The 17700-nt window shown below is 36.9% G+C and overlaps 1 protein-coding gene across 1 annotated transcript in view; it reads right to left on the minus strand.

Moving 5' to 3' along the window:
- The window catches only part of zdhhc9 (zinc finger DHHC-type palmitoyltransferase 9), a 35657-nt gene that overhangs the window by 3008 nt on the left and 14949 nt on the right, over positions 1-17700 (minus strand). The window contains exons 2-8 of the mRNA XM_044127880.1: positions 16797-16957; positions 10794-10952; positions 8518-8655; positions 7658-7706; positions 5701-5803; positions 554-657; positions 316-412 (exon numbers count right to left, since the gene is read on the minus strand). Coding sequence (XP_043983815.1) covers positions 316-412; positions 554-657; positions 5701-5803; positions 7658-7706; positions 8518-8655; positions 10794-10952; positions 16797-16957 — 811 coding nt within the window. The remainder of the gene's footprint in view (positions 1-315; positions 413-553; positions 658-5700; positions 5804-7657; positions 7707-8517; positions 8656-10793; positions 10953-16796; positions 16958-17700) is intronic.

Consider the following 17700-nt stretch of genomic DNA (forward strand, 5'->3'; position numbering starts at 1 on the left):
GACAAATATCCTGAAATAATAAATTCTCTCTTTTTTTTTTTACATCTCTTTAGGTCTTTTGTTTGTTGATTTTGTTATTTCTTTTTACCATATTTTAATCAGGAGAAGCTAAAACTGCAACTTAAAGAATGTTCATGTTTTTGGTTTAATTACTGCTCTGAGTGTTTTGTTCTTTAAGGAATTGTTTTTTCAGTCAGTTTACTCCATTAATCAATGACTAAATCAGCTGACGATCATTTCAATAATCGATTACTCTGGTTAATTGCTTGCCGTCTCGTTGCACCTTGCAGCAGAGGACTGAATTAATGCGCTCACCGCAGTTTGTGCCCCTGGGTTGTCGAAGGAACAGGGACCTCCACTGTTTGCAGCAGCGGGCGAATCCTCCTGCATCAGCCCTCGTCTGTCCAAGACGCTGGAGGGCAGAAAACGGGTCAGAAACTGAATGCGGAGCTCATTACTGATCCGAACAGGGAATAAATGGAGCAACCAGACCAGGAAATGCTTCATATGTAGAGAAGAAATGAGGGAAATGAAGGAAAGCAGAGGAATTTACCTGGGGTAGGTCGGCCCACACAGAACCTCGCAGCAGTTTTTGATGATGTTCATGTGGCTGTAAGGATTCTGGCCTCTGTTCTTCCCAGACCAGGAGCCTTTAATCTAAAAAACATAAAACACCAATCAGAGCAGCAGCAAACACCAAAACACGCCCTACAAAGTCAACCAGTTCACTCCCACAGTCCCCCTTTGGCTTATACCTTATTCAAAAGCATGCTTCCGTTTTTAGACGATATTCCCACCGGCTTTGGTTTGACCTACTAAAATTCATCCTGCAGGATTAAATGATTCCTGCTTTAACAGTGACTCTGTTCACCAGCCGACAAGAAGAGTGTCGAAAGATTAAAAACACTTAGTTAATTCATGCTTCATGAGACGGATGAATGACAGAAATAATTTACGATTTATTGTAAATTAAATTTCATCTGCATCTCCACTTATCACAGAATGGGGTTTGAAATTTATCTCAAGTTAATGAAACTAAACAACGTAGGATTTAAACTATTTATGATGAGTTTATCCTGACAATCTGTGAGCAAAAACACAAAATCTTACAAAGTATTTCTAATGCAAATATCTTAGCTTGTAAGTAACTTCTTAGCAAGAAACAGGAGCTTGTTTTAACAAATTACTTTTTAATATTGATGAAAAAGTTCTAGTTCCACTGGCAGATTATTTCATCTGTAGATTGGCAAAAATGTTTGTTATAATCAAGATAATCTACAAGTGTAACTAGAACCTTTAGTGGTAATTTTGGTATTTTAGAGGAGAAAATGGTAATAATTCAAACAAAAAATAATAAATTAGGCAACAGAAAATCAGATTCCTTCAATTAAACAACTTAGAAAACTTTATCAAAATCTGCAGGTGTGTGTCTGTTGTACAGTAACAATACTTCAACATATTTTTACTCAAGTAAGAGTAAAAAGGTATTTGGTAAAAAATCTACACAATTACTGAATAACTGATCAAATTATCAATCATTTAATATTTTTAAAAATTATACACTCAGACAGACCAAAATATAAAGTTGAGTGGAGATTTTGGTATTTTAAGAACAAAAATCACAATAATTAATGTAAATAACAAAAAAAAAAAAAACAAAATCAGGCAACAGGAAATTTTCCAAATTTCTTTCAATAAAAAACTAATTTGGAAAATTGAACAAAAACTGCATGTGTGTGTCTGTTTATGGTGGATCTTTGGTTGAAACATGTTTATTCTTCATTCAGTTATTAGAAAATCCAGAATTTTTACTCAAGAGCAGAAATACTTTAATAAAACTATTCAAGTAAAAGTAGAAAGTAAAACTACTCTGTTTTCAAAGAAGTAAATGTAACTAGTTACTATTAACTCTGTACACTCAGTGATGAAAAGATGTAGATAAATAAGATTAAAAGACAGACAAGTGGATCTGTAACACGACTCCTGCAGCTCAGCATGAACTAAACGACCCACCTGCAGGGCAGAGAGGACAGAAAAATGCTTCTGGTGGTAAACATGTAGGTCACCAGGCACCGTGTGTGTGCGTGTGTGTGTGTGTGTGTGTGTGTGATCTGTGGGAAACCAGAGCGGCTGCACCACTCAAGGTGCCTCCATCACGCCGCTGTACTTCTGGCTGAGCTCCCAGACCCTGAAGGTATCGATGCATCTATTATTAGGCTGATCACAAACGCTGAAGCGACCGGGCTGACAGCCATCGCTTCGTCTCCCGCAAAGGGAAAAAAATTAATAAAAAAAATTGCAGGTTGCAATGCTTCATTACTGATTAAATGAATGGAAAAAATGAGGCCAGTCATCCCACTGGAAAGGAGCAAGGGGACGATAAATTAATCATTATAACAAAGTAGAAAAGCTCAAACCACTAACGTCGTCGTTCCTGCGTCGTTTTTGAAGTTCTGCAGTCAGACGTTGGCTTGAAAACACAGAATATCTAACCCACAAGCAGCACCTCTGAATCTGTTCCCACGTCTGTGTGTAATTAATGACCAAACACAATAAAAACGATCAATTGTTCTATTCTTATCTGGTTTGGGCCTCAGAAGCTTTTCTAAAAGTAGCCCAGAGGTTCAGGGAAAGAAACAGACGAGTCTGTTTTGCCCTCAGATGTGACAACGGTTTTAAGAATAGAAGCCATTTATATGTATTTTTAGACGATTAGATAACATCGACACCAACAGCCATTTCACGTTCCAGCTGACTTAAATATGTGAAAACGCTCAGAAGCTAAAACAAAATCCAGAAACAAAATGGAACTGTGGTAACAATTCAGACAATGTAGGTGTTTTTACTTTAAACGAGATATTTTATCAACATATTTACACATTTTTAGATTCCTATTCGAGTCTCTACAGCTTTTAAAAAGCCTAAATGATATTAAAAATAAAACAACCTGCGCAGTCACTAATAAATTGGTGTTTTTTAGTGTCTGGAAATGAACCGCTTTTAAAACCTCCCAATGTTAAGTCACATTCCACAGGTGCTGCACCGTTACCTAGCAACCCCAGCCAGCCCAGTGCCGTTACCTAGCAACGAAAGCATAGTTCTAACACTTTGGGTTAGCTGGTCAACAGGCTCCTTCTGAACAGATTTTGGGCAGGTTGTTAAAATTTGAGCTGCTTTTCACAACATTTGGTTTATTTTTAGAAAGTTTTCAGAGGAAAATTCTTATTAATAGTTGTTGCTATGTGGCAGAAAAGCACAAAACTTTTACTACAATTCTTATCTTATTAGCTCATTTATTTTGAAATGTCTAGAATCTGTTGAATGTGAGATCATCAGTGAGTAGCCGTTGGTTAATCAAGTCTTACTATAGAAAAACAGAACTTCATGTGTGACATTATTTGAAAGGACATACTGAATCAGCATAAAAAGCAAAAGTCTCACTGAGTTCAAAGAGTCCCAATTGGACCTTGTACTGGTCAGAATATAATAAAGGACAACCAAAAACATTGTCTATGCAGCCAAGACCTGTGGCATATAGATGATTAATAGATATATGTGGCTATATCTGCCTTTTTTAACACGAGTTTCATCATAGGCTGAGATTTGGGCTGATTTTATTTTTATTTTTTCGGTTTTATGTTGTGTTCGGGCTGGAAACTGTTAGTCAGATCTGACAACAGTGCAGCTATATGCGCTGTACAATGGCTGCTGGAAAAGACAGGAGTTTTGTTGTTGACTTACTATTCAGAAACCACTTGCTGCGTTGTTGTTGATTGTGCAGGAGGCTCTACTCATGCTTTTCAAACATTTACAATTTATAATTGTGCATCTGTTTGTCGCCATTTTGGTGCAAGAATGATTTTGTGCAAAACAATGTAATGAACATGTTTAGCATATCCCATAGATCTATCCTAACATGTTCAAGAAAGCCTTATAGGTCATCTTTAAATTATTATTTTATCTGGAGCTCCTTTTTGTATCACGAGGGAAAAAATAAAAAATTTTTACAGCAGAGTCGACTTTAGTTTACAACACAAAGGTCTTGTTAAACAAGATACAATGGACCTTACCAAGCTCCGCCCACAACCGACCCACGTGACCGCAAGTCTCACAAGCAAAGCCTCGTAGAGCATTGTTTCTATGTAAACATGACTCCTTTAGTGCATCTTTTCTACCGGATTTTCACAATATATCAGCTACTACAATAGACAGAGGAAATAACAAGTTCATGTCATCATCTGGGAGGAGGTTACTGGTTTTTCAGTCACAAGCTGGTTGCAAACCTGAGGCCAGCAGGTGTCAGTCGGTCAGTTATGGTAGATCTGAAATTTGGTTTGATGACCTCAATATGAGAAGCTACAGACTGTTAAGAGGAACCAAAGAGCTCTGTTAAGGTAAAGACGCCATTTGTTTGTTAAAAGTTTATGAAATATATTTTTTCTATTTGACGTTTGTTATGAATGACGATGCGACCGTCACAAGCGAGCAGCGTAATTAGTCCAACCTTTAGAAACTACAGCGGCTGTAATGCGCCACAGCAAAGGTAAACAAAAGTAAAATAACCAGAACAGGTGATCAACTCAAAACCACTCGTACCTTTTTACTCTCTCTCTCTCTTTGTGGTTTAAGCACACCTGTTACCGTGGCAACCGCCTGCGCCCCCGCAAGACGAGCAAAGATTACGTTAAAAACAAAACATTCAGTCCGTTACGATATCAAGTTTCCAGGCTTGATATTTATTTCTGGATTATTAAACAGCGCTTCCCTGAACACAGCGATGGTTGATTGACTAGCTGTACTTGGTGCTAGAGTGGCTAACACGAGTAACAGTTTAGTCCAAAGCCTTTTCTGCTAAAATAAAATCTTTAGTGTGTCAGATACAGTACACGTTGCATATTGATCTGTTTAGCTAACGTAAGACTGTGCAGCAGACAGGCTTCAAGTTGTAGAAGTTGTATCAGAACTGCTATTATGCTGTACTTAGCTAACGAGAAGCGTGTGTTTGTGAGACGGCCACCCACGTGACCACGTAGAATGTGCATCAGCCAATGAAAAGCGGCCCCTCTGGTAAGGTCCATTTATGAGCCTCTCTATCCTTCAGGGGTGAACGAGGCCGTGGAGTTGTCACGGCAACAGTATCAGCTCTTCAGTGGCGCAGAGTTCACAGCTCAACGATGCCGTTAGGATTTCTGATCACTGTCATCACAGACTTGAATAATTTTCTACACTGTCTTCAGAATTACCAAATGTTAGACATGTTTTCAGGTTTAATTGTTGTTTTTATGTGAGAATAAAACATTTAGAAGTACAGTTTAAGAATTGTCAGAGAAATAAAAACACAGAAAAAGCCTGAGAAAAACAAAAGAAACAGAAAAAACAAAGAGACCGTGAGAAAAAGGAAAAAGAAAATAAAGAAACAGAAAAGAAAAGAAGAAAGAAAGAAAAGATCAGTGAGAAACAGATAGAAAAAAAGAAAAAGAAAGGAAAGAAAAAGAAAAATGAAATAGGGAAGAGAGAAAAAAGAAAGTATGACAAAAAGGGAAAAATTATAAAAGGAAAATTGGGAAAAAAAACAAAAAAGAAAAATTAAAAATAATGAGGAAGGAAGAGAAAAAAAGAAGGAATAAGAAAAAATGAGAAGAAGAGGGAAAAAAGGAGAAAATGGAAAAAGATACAAAGAGAAAAGACAGACAGACTTACGTCCTCGTTGGTGGTCTGGTTCAGAGAAATGAGGTACGTGTGGAAACCAGTCAGTCCCACCATCGACCACAGGGTGAAGAAGCACACCAGCACTTCCAGTACAGTGAGATCCAGTTAAGAAAACCACAGCAGGTCTGAGTCAAACAGCGAACAGACGCCGACGTTAAAACAGCTGCAAGTTATATAAGGTGATTAAAGACGGATCAGTGGACGGATTCCTGCTCCTACAGAGAGATTTACGTTTTATTAAAGGTTACACATACTCTTTATTTTCCTTATTGTTTAGTTTCATTTTGTTGTGACTTTTGCTCGTCTAATTCAGTTATTTATGGTTAGTTTTTAGTGTGTTTGCTAGTTTTCATTAGCTGAACATTGTTTAGTTTCAGTTTAGTTTTTATAGTTATAGTACTTTTAGTTTTTTCATACTTTGGTAAATTTTTAGGTACAGAATTCAAAAAGTATTTTACTGTGATTATGTTTAACCTGACTGGGTAATGAGTACTGAAATAAGACATATTTTCAAAAACTATATTTACCAACTGATTCTGGTGTTTTATACAAACCTTTGCTGTCAGGAGGATTTTGGCGAACCGTAATTTACCGAAACGAAAACGAAAAACATCAATTTCACATCAGTTTGAAAGGCTAATAAATAGATATTAAGAACGAGAACAAAGGTTATTATATTTATAATTTCAGCATGTTTGAGTTACTTTTTATTAATGAACAGTACAGTTTCAGGTAGCTGTAGATTTTCCTCCATTATATTGTTTTTGTTTATTTCAGTTAATGAAAATGTTTTCTCAGTTTCAGATTTTGTTATTTTGTTAGTTTTAGTTAACTAACAACCTTCCTGCAGATCTTTTTTCCATCTTGGAGTAGTGAGGATATCCTACCTCTCTAAGCTGTGTTGTAGAACTGATCAGGAACCAAATGGGACCAAACATTCGTAGCTGATTATTCACTCCTAGCTCTTCATTTACAAGCCAAAAACAGAAACAGTTTGGAGCAGATTACCGAAAAGAGGAAGCTGCTACTTTGAGAACAGGACAAAGAGTCCCTAAAATAACCAGTCGTCTTCCTCTGATGTATAAATAACATCTTAACTCCGTTATAAATATCAGGCCCTAAACTGTATCAGGAGTCAAAGGTCAACATTTGGGAAGAATAAATCCAAACTGTCCGTTATGATGTCACTGAGTTAACCTGTTTAAACATTATGTATCCCAGTAATTTATCTACCAAAAATGAACAACAGAGGTTTATAATATTTAGTAACTTTTCAATTTACTTAACTGAAATTCAGGTTTATTTAAAATAATATTATATATATAGAGAGAGATACACCAGTCTGGTTTTAAGTTATTTAAGAGCGTTTTAAATACAGCTCTAGCATCACTGAAACAGAAACAAGGAAAACAAAAGAATGAATTAATCCCAGAATAAACCTTTAGTTAGCAATATAACCTGTTACTAATAAATAGCTTCATTTCCAATAAAAATGTGCGCAAAATGAGGATATTCTGCTAATGTCAAAGACAAAATTGCACAATTTCCATTAAATAAGAAATGTAATAAAATTACAAGTGAACAAGTTAGTTTATACAATATGTGAGTAAAAAACAAGCAGCACCATCATCCTCCTGCCACTTCCTGTCGTAATTTATTGTGGTTTTCGCCAGTAGTATTTTGTGGTTGTTGATAACATGACTTGTGTGAAGTGAAGAAAATGTTTCGATTGCAGTTTAGCAAAACACACAAAATTTGATAAAACCAAAAAAAAAAAAATCATCCTAGCGCAAAAACCTTTTATTGAAAAAGTTAATTTCTACATTGGCGTGGGAAGGAAACAAGGAATGGACAAACGGAGGAACAAAGGAAGGAAGAAAGTTCTTGATTTCCTTAAAACGTGGCGCTCACACAAACACACAAAATGTATTTGTATTTAAAAGGATATGTTCCAGGTGTTTCCTTCAAGGTGCTCAGAAAGCCTTGATCCACAGAGCCTGAGCACAAAGAGAGGCAGGAGAAACAGGGAGGTAAATGTGCTGAAATGTACAACTCATACATACAGTATGGTATTAAAGGGGATTCATTATACAAAATCCATATTTTGAACATTTTAGCACTTACATTTGGGTTTTACTGCTTCTAAAAACACTCAAAGCACTTAAAAAAATCCACCAGGCAGTTTTTGGCAATAAGTTAATGTTTTCTTGGTGTTTGGAAGATGAGCTATTTCAGAAACTTCCTGGTTGTTAAGTCACAATCAACAGGCACTGGGCTGTTACCTAGCAACCAGCAGAGCTCCAGCACGTTAGGCCTGCTGGTTTTACTGCTGTATGTGATGTACAATGGCTGCAGGAAAAGACAAAACAACTTACTATCCAGAAGTTGGACTATCTACTTTCTGCATTCTTGTTGGTTATGCAGGAGGCCCTACTTCTGCTTTTCAAATATGTACATGTGTATTTTTATGATGTAGAGAAGTTTGGACCGCCTTGTTGAAATGTGCTGAATGAATAAACTCGACTGACTGATGTGTTTGCAGCCATTTTCACGGGTGAGTCTAAACGTTAAGATTGGGGGCATGGCCAGCAGTAGCTTATATGGATTTAAAGTGACAGGACGCCCTAAAAAAGCTCATTCTGAACAGGCAGAACTGACGACTGAAATCTCATTTTCTAAGAATGATTTTGTGCAAAACATTTACTGAAAAATGTTTTGTATCGCCACATTTTCCTTTAAAATAAGAAGGTGAAAGGAAAACTACGTGTTGTCCTTCCAGATCTGCCACATTCCTGCCGCCGTACTCACGCATGACGACGTGGACGATGTTGAAGGCGAAGATGTAGATGGTGAGCAGGGACAGCGTCAGGGTGAACAGGTAGAAGTACCTGTAGTTCCTCTTGCCCACGCAGTTCCCCACCCAGGGACAGTGGTGATCAAAACGGTCTGGAAACAACAACAACATTCTCTGTTAATATCTGAAAACAACAAACTGAGTTGAATGTGTGAAAAAATTACACCAGGTTTCTGAGAATCTGGAGTCTAAAAAACAAACAAACTAGTGAAGGAACAATAGAAAGAAAGAAGGAAGAAATTAACTTAATAAAACTAGCAAAGGAAAAAAGGAAGGAACAACAGAATGAAAGAAGAAAGGAAAGAAGGAATGAAGAAACAAGGGAAGGAAGGAAAGAAGCATCACAGGAACGTTTCACCTACTTAATATCACATTAACATTGATCTACTCAAAGCCCCGTCCACCTGGAAAAGAAAAACCATCTTCCAGTTCGCCCAGCAACAGCAGCCACTCACAGTCTGAGAGCAGCTAACGGGGTTTCTGATTGATGCAGCGACTATCTGAGGTACACAGAGCAGCAGGAGAGTAATCGCTCACACTTCAGGAAAGTTCACTTTAAAGCTGCAAACGCAGCACTTCCTTCACAATCAAACCGAGCTGTGAAAATTTAACTGCACTGAAACCCAAGATTTATTCGGTTTCAAACGGACAGCGGTGGATGACAAAAGCAGGATTTGCTCCTCTCTGGTTTGGTCAAACATTAAAGGTGACCTTGAACAGGTTGGGAGAAATCTAAGGGCTAAACAAAACATGTTCATAATTTTTTTCTTTTTTTGCACAAATTTATTTTTCAATAATGAGATTTTAGTCTGGTCAGTTCTGCCTGTTTAATGGCCTCTGCCACTTTAAATCCAGATAAGATGCTGCTGGCCGTGCCCCCCCATTACGTGAAAATGGCTGCAAACCGATGCACAATTATGCAACTGTCCATCTTTGAAAAGCATAAGTAGAGCCTCCTACACAGCCAACAAGAATGCATTAAGTTGTTTCCGAATGTAATTCAACAATGAAACACTTCTCTATTCCAGCAGCCATTGTACAGCACATACCACTGTAAAACCAGTTGACCAGATGTGTTGAAGCTCAGTTTGGGTTGCTAGGTAACGGGGCTGGGCTTTATTAAAGGCTTTATTTAAACGTTTGGTGTTTTTTTGACAACTATTGTGAATTTTTCTCCGAATACTTTAAGAATTTACCAAATGTTGTAAAATGTAGCCCAAATTTTAACAACTCGTCCAAAGCCTTTTTTTCCAGATTGCAAAGGACTTGATTCTTTGACCGCAACAAGACCTGTGTTTTTTGTGGCAATATGTCCTTTTAAATAACAATGTTGCCCAGGATCTCAGTTTTACAACGATATTACATAGTGACACTTGATTAACCAACGATTGTTAATCATTGATGATGTCATGTTCAACCAATTCTATGCATTTTCAAATAATAAAAACTAATAAGATGAGCTTTTATGCCGCACAAAGACAACTATTGCGAAAGAATTTTACTCTGAATACTTTCTAAAAATTTGCCAAATGTAAAAAGCAGCTCAACATTTAACAACCTGCCCAAAGCTGTTTCCAGTCCAACAGCCCAAACCAGCTGACCAAATGTGCTAGAGTTCTGCTTGGGTTGCTAGGTAACGACACCCTGCCCATTGAATGTGATTTTTTAAACAGCTCATTTACCAGACACCAAAAAACATTAAATTATTGGTCAAATAAGACTGGGTGGTTTTTCTAAGCACTTGAGTTGCTCTTAGAAGCAGCAGAAACTCAAATGGAACCATAAAAATATGCAAAATATGAGTTTTGCATAATAGCTTTAAGCTAGCATGAATATGATTCCTCCAGTAACAGCGACCGAGGCGTTTGGCTGTGCAATGCCAGGCTCTCCACAGCAGGTGCACACAGACGAACTAGTGTTCACAATGACTCAGCGTTTATTCCCTCACTGAGGCGCCACTGTCTCCTCTCACATCGCCCGGGACTCCAAGCCTTCCTTCAAACACAGCCCTCAATCATCAGCAGCCAAATCCCTTTTACTCTGCGAGGCCAGCAGGTGACATGCTCCAGCGTGATTTTTTCAAATATGTGATTGATGCTTAATTGGATGAAATAATGCAGACAGTTTTTGAGACTGGTTTGATGTTTGACAACCAGTGGTACTGGTTGGTTTTTGAACGTTAGAGTGATTTAAAGCAGCTGGTTTCTGCAGCACAGCTGAGATGACGCACCAACACAGTTGTCACAGATGCTGCAGTGAGAGGCTCGCGGAGGCCGGAAGATCTTGCAGGTGTAGCAATACTTGAGCTTGACGATCTGGTTGTTGATCTGAACGTTACGGATTCGAGGTGGAGGTCGCTGCCCAGACGGGACGTTCCCATTCGCTGCCTCTGTGAATTAAAACAAAAACAAGATGTCAACACACTGACGGATCACAGTGACTTTGTTTTTTTGTCGGTTCTGGAGTTTTTGCTAACGGCTCGATGTGTTGCTGCTGGAGATTTTTCAGACGACTTCATGTTGTCAAAGTAATCATGGTTTCTACAACCTGGCAATAATCAAGCTTTGGTGAAATTGAACTCAGATTTTCAAAACAGTAACCAATAACGATTATTTTATGATTTACCAAAAGAGGAGGAGTTATTTTCACAGTGGAACCTCTGTGATAATAAAGTAAATCGTTTACTTTAACATGTCTGATATTGAAGTTTACCTGATATGAAACATTCAAGTGTGACAAGAAAGCAAAACCAGAAAAAAACTAATAAAAAAAAACTGAAGAGAATTAAAACCACAAAAAACAAAAAAACAAAAGTAGAATTCAGATTTTTAATTCTACTTCTGAATTCTGACATTTCTTCTCAAAATTTTGATATTTTTTTCTCAAAATTGTGACTTTTTTTTTTTGTAAAATTGTGATATACGGTAGTTTCTTGGAATTCTGACCAATTTTAGAATTTTTACTTTCTTTTTTTTTCAAAATTGTTCAAAATCCTTGGAATTGTGACAGTTTCTCAAAATTCTGACTTTTTTCTCTGAATTGACATTTCTTCTTAGGATTTTGACATTTTGCTCAAAATTTTAAAAAATTGGAACATAGTTTCTCATAATTCTGACTTTAATTTTAAAATGATTGCTTCTTTTCTCAGAAGTTATTCTTTTTTCTCAAAATTTTGAAATTTTTTTCTCAGATTTGTGACAATTCTTCTTGGAATTCTGACTTTTTTCTCAAAATTGTGATGTTTTCTTCTCAGAATTGACATTTTTTCTTAGAATTATGTCTGTAGTTTTAGAACTCAGACATTTCTTCCTTTGATCCATGTGAGATCAAAAGTCAGAATCCTAAGGAATAAAGCAGCACAATTCTGAGAAAAAAACATCAGAATTTAAAAATTAAAGTCAAAGTTCTGAGAAAAATCATCAGATTTCTTTCCCTTTTTTTCAGTTCCCCTGTTTCTCTTCCAAAGAGATTTTATGTTTGATTGACAGTTTCTCATTTCTGATTTGCTGCAGAAGCCGGGAGGCGGACTAATGATCACAAGGCTGCAAACTCAGATCCCTCAAGAGAGAAACCGCTGTGGAGAATCGATCATTAAGTTGCTCCACTGAGCAGACAAGAATTACCTCTTAATGGGAAAGAGCAAGCATGCCCACATGAATTTCTGGAGATGCATTAAGATAAAAAAAAAAAGTACATTAGAGGAAGTTAATTCTGTCAGCTGGAGAAAGCATACAGACAAGACAATAAAAGTGACTCTAATTTAAACTAATAGCATATTAGCATTTGTTTACAGCCTTCAGTAGAGGATATCTGCCGTGTAAAGTGGTTTTTGCACGAATAAGACCGACTCATTATGAGGCATTAAAATGGCGAACAGATTTTTTCTGACAGTAAGTGATAACCAATATTAATCATCCAAATAAAGCTGGAGAAGCGCCTTCGAGAGAAACCAGGAATAAATTTGAGAGAATGCACTCAGAGGGATTGAGGCCACTGCCAAGGGAGGCCTGGCTCAATCTGCAGGCGGCGTCACAGACAGGAAACAGTTTCCTCCCTGTTAGAAACCCTCCTCAGCAGCGCCACCAACAGGATGAGGGACAGAAACATCCAGGCTGCAGCAGCGACATCAAAATGTCTGCCTGGTTATTAAAATGGCTTTTTAAATAGAAAAAAAAAATACAAATAGCTAAATTAAGCTAAGCTAAAATAGGATGCACTAGAAAATAGACACTGCAAAAACGCAAAATCTTATTTTTGGACTAGTTTCTAGTACAAATATCTCAAAAACTAACTTAAAAGTTACTTCTCAGCAAGATACAGGACCTTATTTTAAGTAAATAATTCCTCAATATTGATGAAAACCGATTAGTTTCTTAGGCAAATTATTTCACTTACAACATGAGAAAAATGTTTTATTATAATAGAAATAATCTGCCAGATTAACTAGTTCTTTTTCATTAATATTCAGGATTATTGACTCAAAACAAGATTCTAAATCTTGCTGAAAAACTACTATTAAGTTAGTTTTGTCTTATTTCATCTGTAGTAAGATATTTGAAACAGAAACTAGAGCAAAATTACTTGGTAAAATTTTGTGTTTTTAGAGTGTAGCAACTAGATGGTGGGTCAGGCTTTTAAATATCTGTGATCAGCCAGAGAACTGCAGTCGATGCACAACTAATAATTATTTAGGTGTAATCTATATCCATTAGAAGATTAAGTATTACTTAAGTGTTAACATGGAAGCCAAATAATATTTTGGAAAGTTAAATGTGTAATTTTGCTGCAGATGGAATATAAACTGATGTCCACTAATTAGTAAAAAATATGTAAATATACAGTACAGACCAAAAGTCTCATTCTCATTGAATTCAATTAGAAAGTGTGTCCAAACTCAAACTTTTGGTCTGTACTGTATATGTTTGAATAAAATACAATCCTATCACATGAATTGTGAAATGTCCTTTTAGTAATAAATTAAAAGATGTGCCACTTTTTGGGAAAGAGCAGAAACGTTTTTTCTTTTTTTTCCACTTTAAGCTGCAACACAAGAGGAAAAAGACTTGATGTTTTCTATTTAATAAAATATTATCTAACGTAATGAAATTAAAACAAGGCAGTAGTGTAATAATAACCAAAGCCAAAGGTATGGATGTCCGCCATCACTCTTCAAACACTCTTTGTTTGTTTTAAACCACACAGCAGAAAAAAGAAGGAATGGTGGGTTATTAAAAATCCCTGAAATCCAGAATTAAATAATTTACTGAGCAATTGCTCCAGGTGTAGCTTGAACAGGACTTTCAGGTCAGTGTGAGGACTTCTGTAAAATCCTTCATGTAACCTGCTGCAACAAACTGCAGCTGGTCCATTAGGGTCATCATGGCCGCAGCAGAACCGTCATCCTACACGCAGAGTGAGTCACGATCAAAATGAGAGCAGCAAACCCGTCTTCAGAGGGCTGCGTGCCTCCGCTCGCTCTTTACACCGAGTCCCTTAACTCCGCTGCTCCGCTTCAGAGTCCAGAGTTTCCCCACAGTGAAATTTAAGCACATTTCCATTAGGACTGGACAAAAACAGCTTCAGAGCTGCACAGCATTCTGGGAGATGTAGGCAGAGGAAAAGGCTTTTACCAGCGTTTCATTTCTCTGTGGGAGCAATAAAGTATTTTTGAATTTGAGTCAACTCACAGCACTCACTCCTCGGTTACCTAGCAACTCACTCGCTCACTCTTTGGTTACCTAGCAACGACCTGTTACTTACACAGCAGCAGTTTAAAGTTTCGCCACTGTGTCTCATAACTGCTTAAAGATTTTAAAAAACAACGGCGTGAAGTGAAAACTGGGAAGGTCACACCGCCAGTTCAGTTGTATTTCAGATGTTTAAACAAAAAACAAATCAATAATTATCAATATCATCTGACGTGAAACACTTTGGAATTGAGCTCGTCACATCAGATCCCGACAACTCGAAGCTTTTTTCTTATTAAAACGTTTTTCTTGTCGACTACAGTGTTGTAATTACACAGAAATTCTCGTAACCTGAACCTAATACACTCGCATGAGGGATGATTGAAGTAAAAGTCACTTTTTGAAGACATTTTTATGTTAGAAAAGAAAACAAGCCAAAAAAATGTACTTAAATTGGATCCGAGATGAAAAGAAAAAAAGATTTTATTTTTAAAACATTGCCCAGCTCTATAAAGAAGTAACTAGACAAACAAGTTTCTAACATAAGAAGCATGAATAAACGAAAAGACGTGGTTCTGCCTGCTTGATGCCAAATAAACCAATTTGAAACATTTATTCCTCATAAATACTTCTAGCTTGAACCACTACAATTTCTCCCACATCTCTTCTTGTTATTTTGTTCCAGAAAGCTCCCCAGGTAAAGATGAGGAAAAACATGCTGATGTCACTCCTGTAGCTGCCCTTAAATGCCTGATCATAAAGGTTTGGTACTATCAATAAAAACTCCAGGGATTTTAAAGACACGTGTTTTGTAAAATTGTTTTCATGAAGCCATGAGAGTTTGGCTAAAATGCAAACTAACACTGTGAATCAATGTTCAGTATTTGAGTCAGAAATCACAGAGAAAGTTTCTAAACGTGGCTCTTTGTTTACACATTTTTACAGTAAATTTGTAGCTTCTTTCCTACATTTTAACAGGTTTCTGCACACTTGTCCTTTAAAAGTTAATAATTGGCAGACTTGTATCTCTGGTCACACATGCAGCTGTAACATTACTAATCAGCTGGTCATGTTTGTTTTTCCCCGTCAAACCAAAGACATTACACTCCTTTCTACTTATCTTGTGGCAAACTGGAACCACAGATCATGAGCAAATGTACAAACATTACCAACCTGTCTAAAGGTTGGACACCTTCTCACCAATTCAGTGGGAAGGTGTCCAAACGTTTGACTGGTAGTGTTTATATACATATAAAACTCTGGAAAAGATTAGGACACCGCTTAAAATGATCTGATTTTACTCTTTACAGGTATATGTTTAAGTAAAACGAACATTGTTCTTTTATTCTATGAATTAGTGACGACATATCTCTCTTGCTGTCAAACCTTCTGACTTTTTTGGCTGAAGTTTATCACTTGTTTTTTCTACAGTGGCCCTAATACACCACATTAGATTTTGTATGTTTGAAAGAAAGGTTTCTAATTTTCAGTTTCATTTGGGCTCAATTGAATACATTTATTTTTAGTAATAAGAACTGGATTTGGGTCACTTTGCTGTATTTAGCCGATCGAATTTGGCTTCTCAGTAAACACTGGATTAAGTATTTTGGTATTTGTCGGTTCTTGGAAAATAGCGTACGATGTTTCCAACTCTCCACATTTTTGTTTTAACGCTCCAAGTTTAAGTAACTGAAACTTTTCTGAATTTGAAATTTCATCAGCTAAGAGATGCAAGCAGATCTGGTTGCTTATTAGCCAGCTACTACAGATAATTCACATTTGTTTATGAGGAAACACGTGGACATTTAATCAGCATTGTGTGTTTTTGGTTACACACTTAAACAGTTTAGGATATTTCTATGGGCCATACGAAACATGTTCATTACAGTTTTTTAAGAAAATCATTCTTAGATAATGAAATTTTAGTCTGATCAGTTCTGACTATTTTGAGTTGTTTTAGGACCTCTTGTTACTTTAAATCCAAATAAGCAGCTGTTGGCCACGCCCCCCCAACTCAACGTTTACACTCGCACGTGAAAATGACTGCAAACAGATGGACAATTACACAACTGTACATCTATGAAAAGCAGAAGTGGAACCTCCTACACAACCAACAAGAAAGCAGCAAGTGGTTTCTGAACTGTAAGTCAACAACAAAACACTTTTCTTTTCCAGCAGCCGTTGTACAGCACATACAATGGTAAAACCAGATGACGAAATGTGCTGGAGCTCAGCTTGGGTTGCTAGGTGACGGAGCTGGGGTTGCTAGGTAACATCGCGGTGCTTGTTGATTATTACTTAACAATCGGGAGGTTTTTGAAACTGACCAAAAACAGCTGGGTATTTTTTAAAGCGCTAGGATCCTTTTAGAAGCAGTAGAGACACCAATTAATATATAGAAATATGCAAACCGTGAAATTTGCATAATAGATCCTCCTACACAGTCAAAAAATCCACTGGCTCCATTAGCTAATCTGAGTTCAGGTTCAGATGATTATGTTTTACATTTTCCCCCTCTGAGAATGAAGACGGATGCATCTACTGACCGATTTCCATCTCTATGAAGTTGGCCTCCTCTGGAAGGGCCCGCGGCAGGACCCCGGGGTCGCTGAAGCTCGTCCTCAGCAGCATGGCCATGACGAACAGGAAGAGCAGCACGGCAAAAACTGGGATGGCAGGAGACAGGTGGACGGCCAGGTACGGACACCTGCACAGAACAGGAGCGCGACAGAAAGTGTTGCTCTAGTCGGAAATAATACAACATGTGCATTCATGAACTCTGAGTTTGAGGATTTAAAACGTTCAACTGGTAAATCAACACCTTGGATTGGGAAATAAAATTATGTGGTATAGAAAACTGGAAGATTCACTTTTAATAAAAAATAAAATCACAGTAAATACTCATGACTTAACTTGTTCACAATTATATGAGCCCCTTAAATAATTGGAGGGTTTTTCAGATGACTCATTTTATAGACACCAAAAAGTTATTACAGAAAAACAAAACAAAAAAAGGCCGGACGTTTTTATTTTTTTTTTAAAGTGCTGGGCTGATTTTAAATGTTCAGAATCCAAACATCGTTTCCCGTCTTACTACAAAAACAAGGCGCTACTTTGTGTTGGTCTAAAGTAAAGAAACCCAATAAACATGTTGGACCTCATGTTGTAATCAGGTTATAATAGTTTTTCATTACAGTTTAGTTTCATTCCTTCTGACTCTCTTTGTCTGATTCAGTTTGTCTATTGAATCTGTTTGCTAGTTGTTATTAGTTAAATATTGTTTAGTTTAGTTTCTATTAGTTATAGTTGTCGCTTTAGGTTTTTTTATACTTTGGTTAATTTTTAGAAGCAGAATTAAAGAAAGTATTTTATTGTGGTTTTCTTGCATCAATTGTGTAATGAATACTTTTTAAGATATTTTAAGGATTAGTGATAAGTGTCAACCAGGAG

Source organism: Gambusia affinis, linkage group LG09 (genome assembly GCF_019740435.1).
Source record: "Gambusia affinis linkage group LG09, SWU_Gaff_1.0, whole genome shotgun sequence".
NCBI classification, from domain to species: Eukaryota; Metazoa; Chordata; class Actinopteri; order Cyprinodontiformes; family Poeciliidae; genus Gambusia; species Gambusia affinis.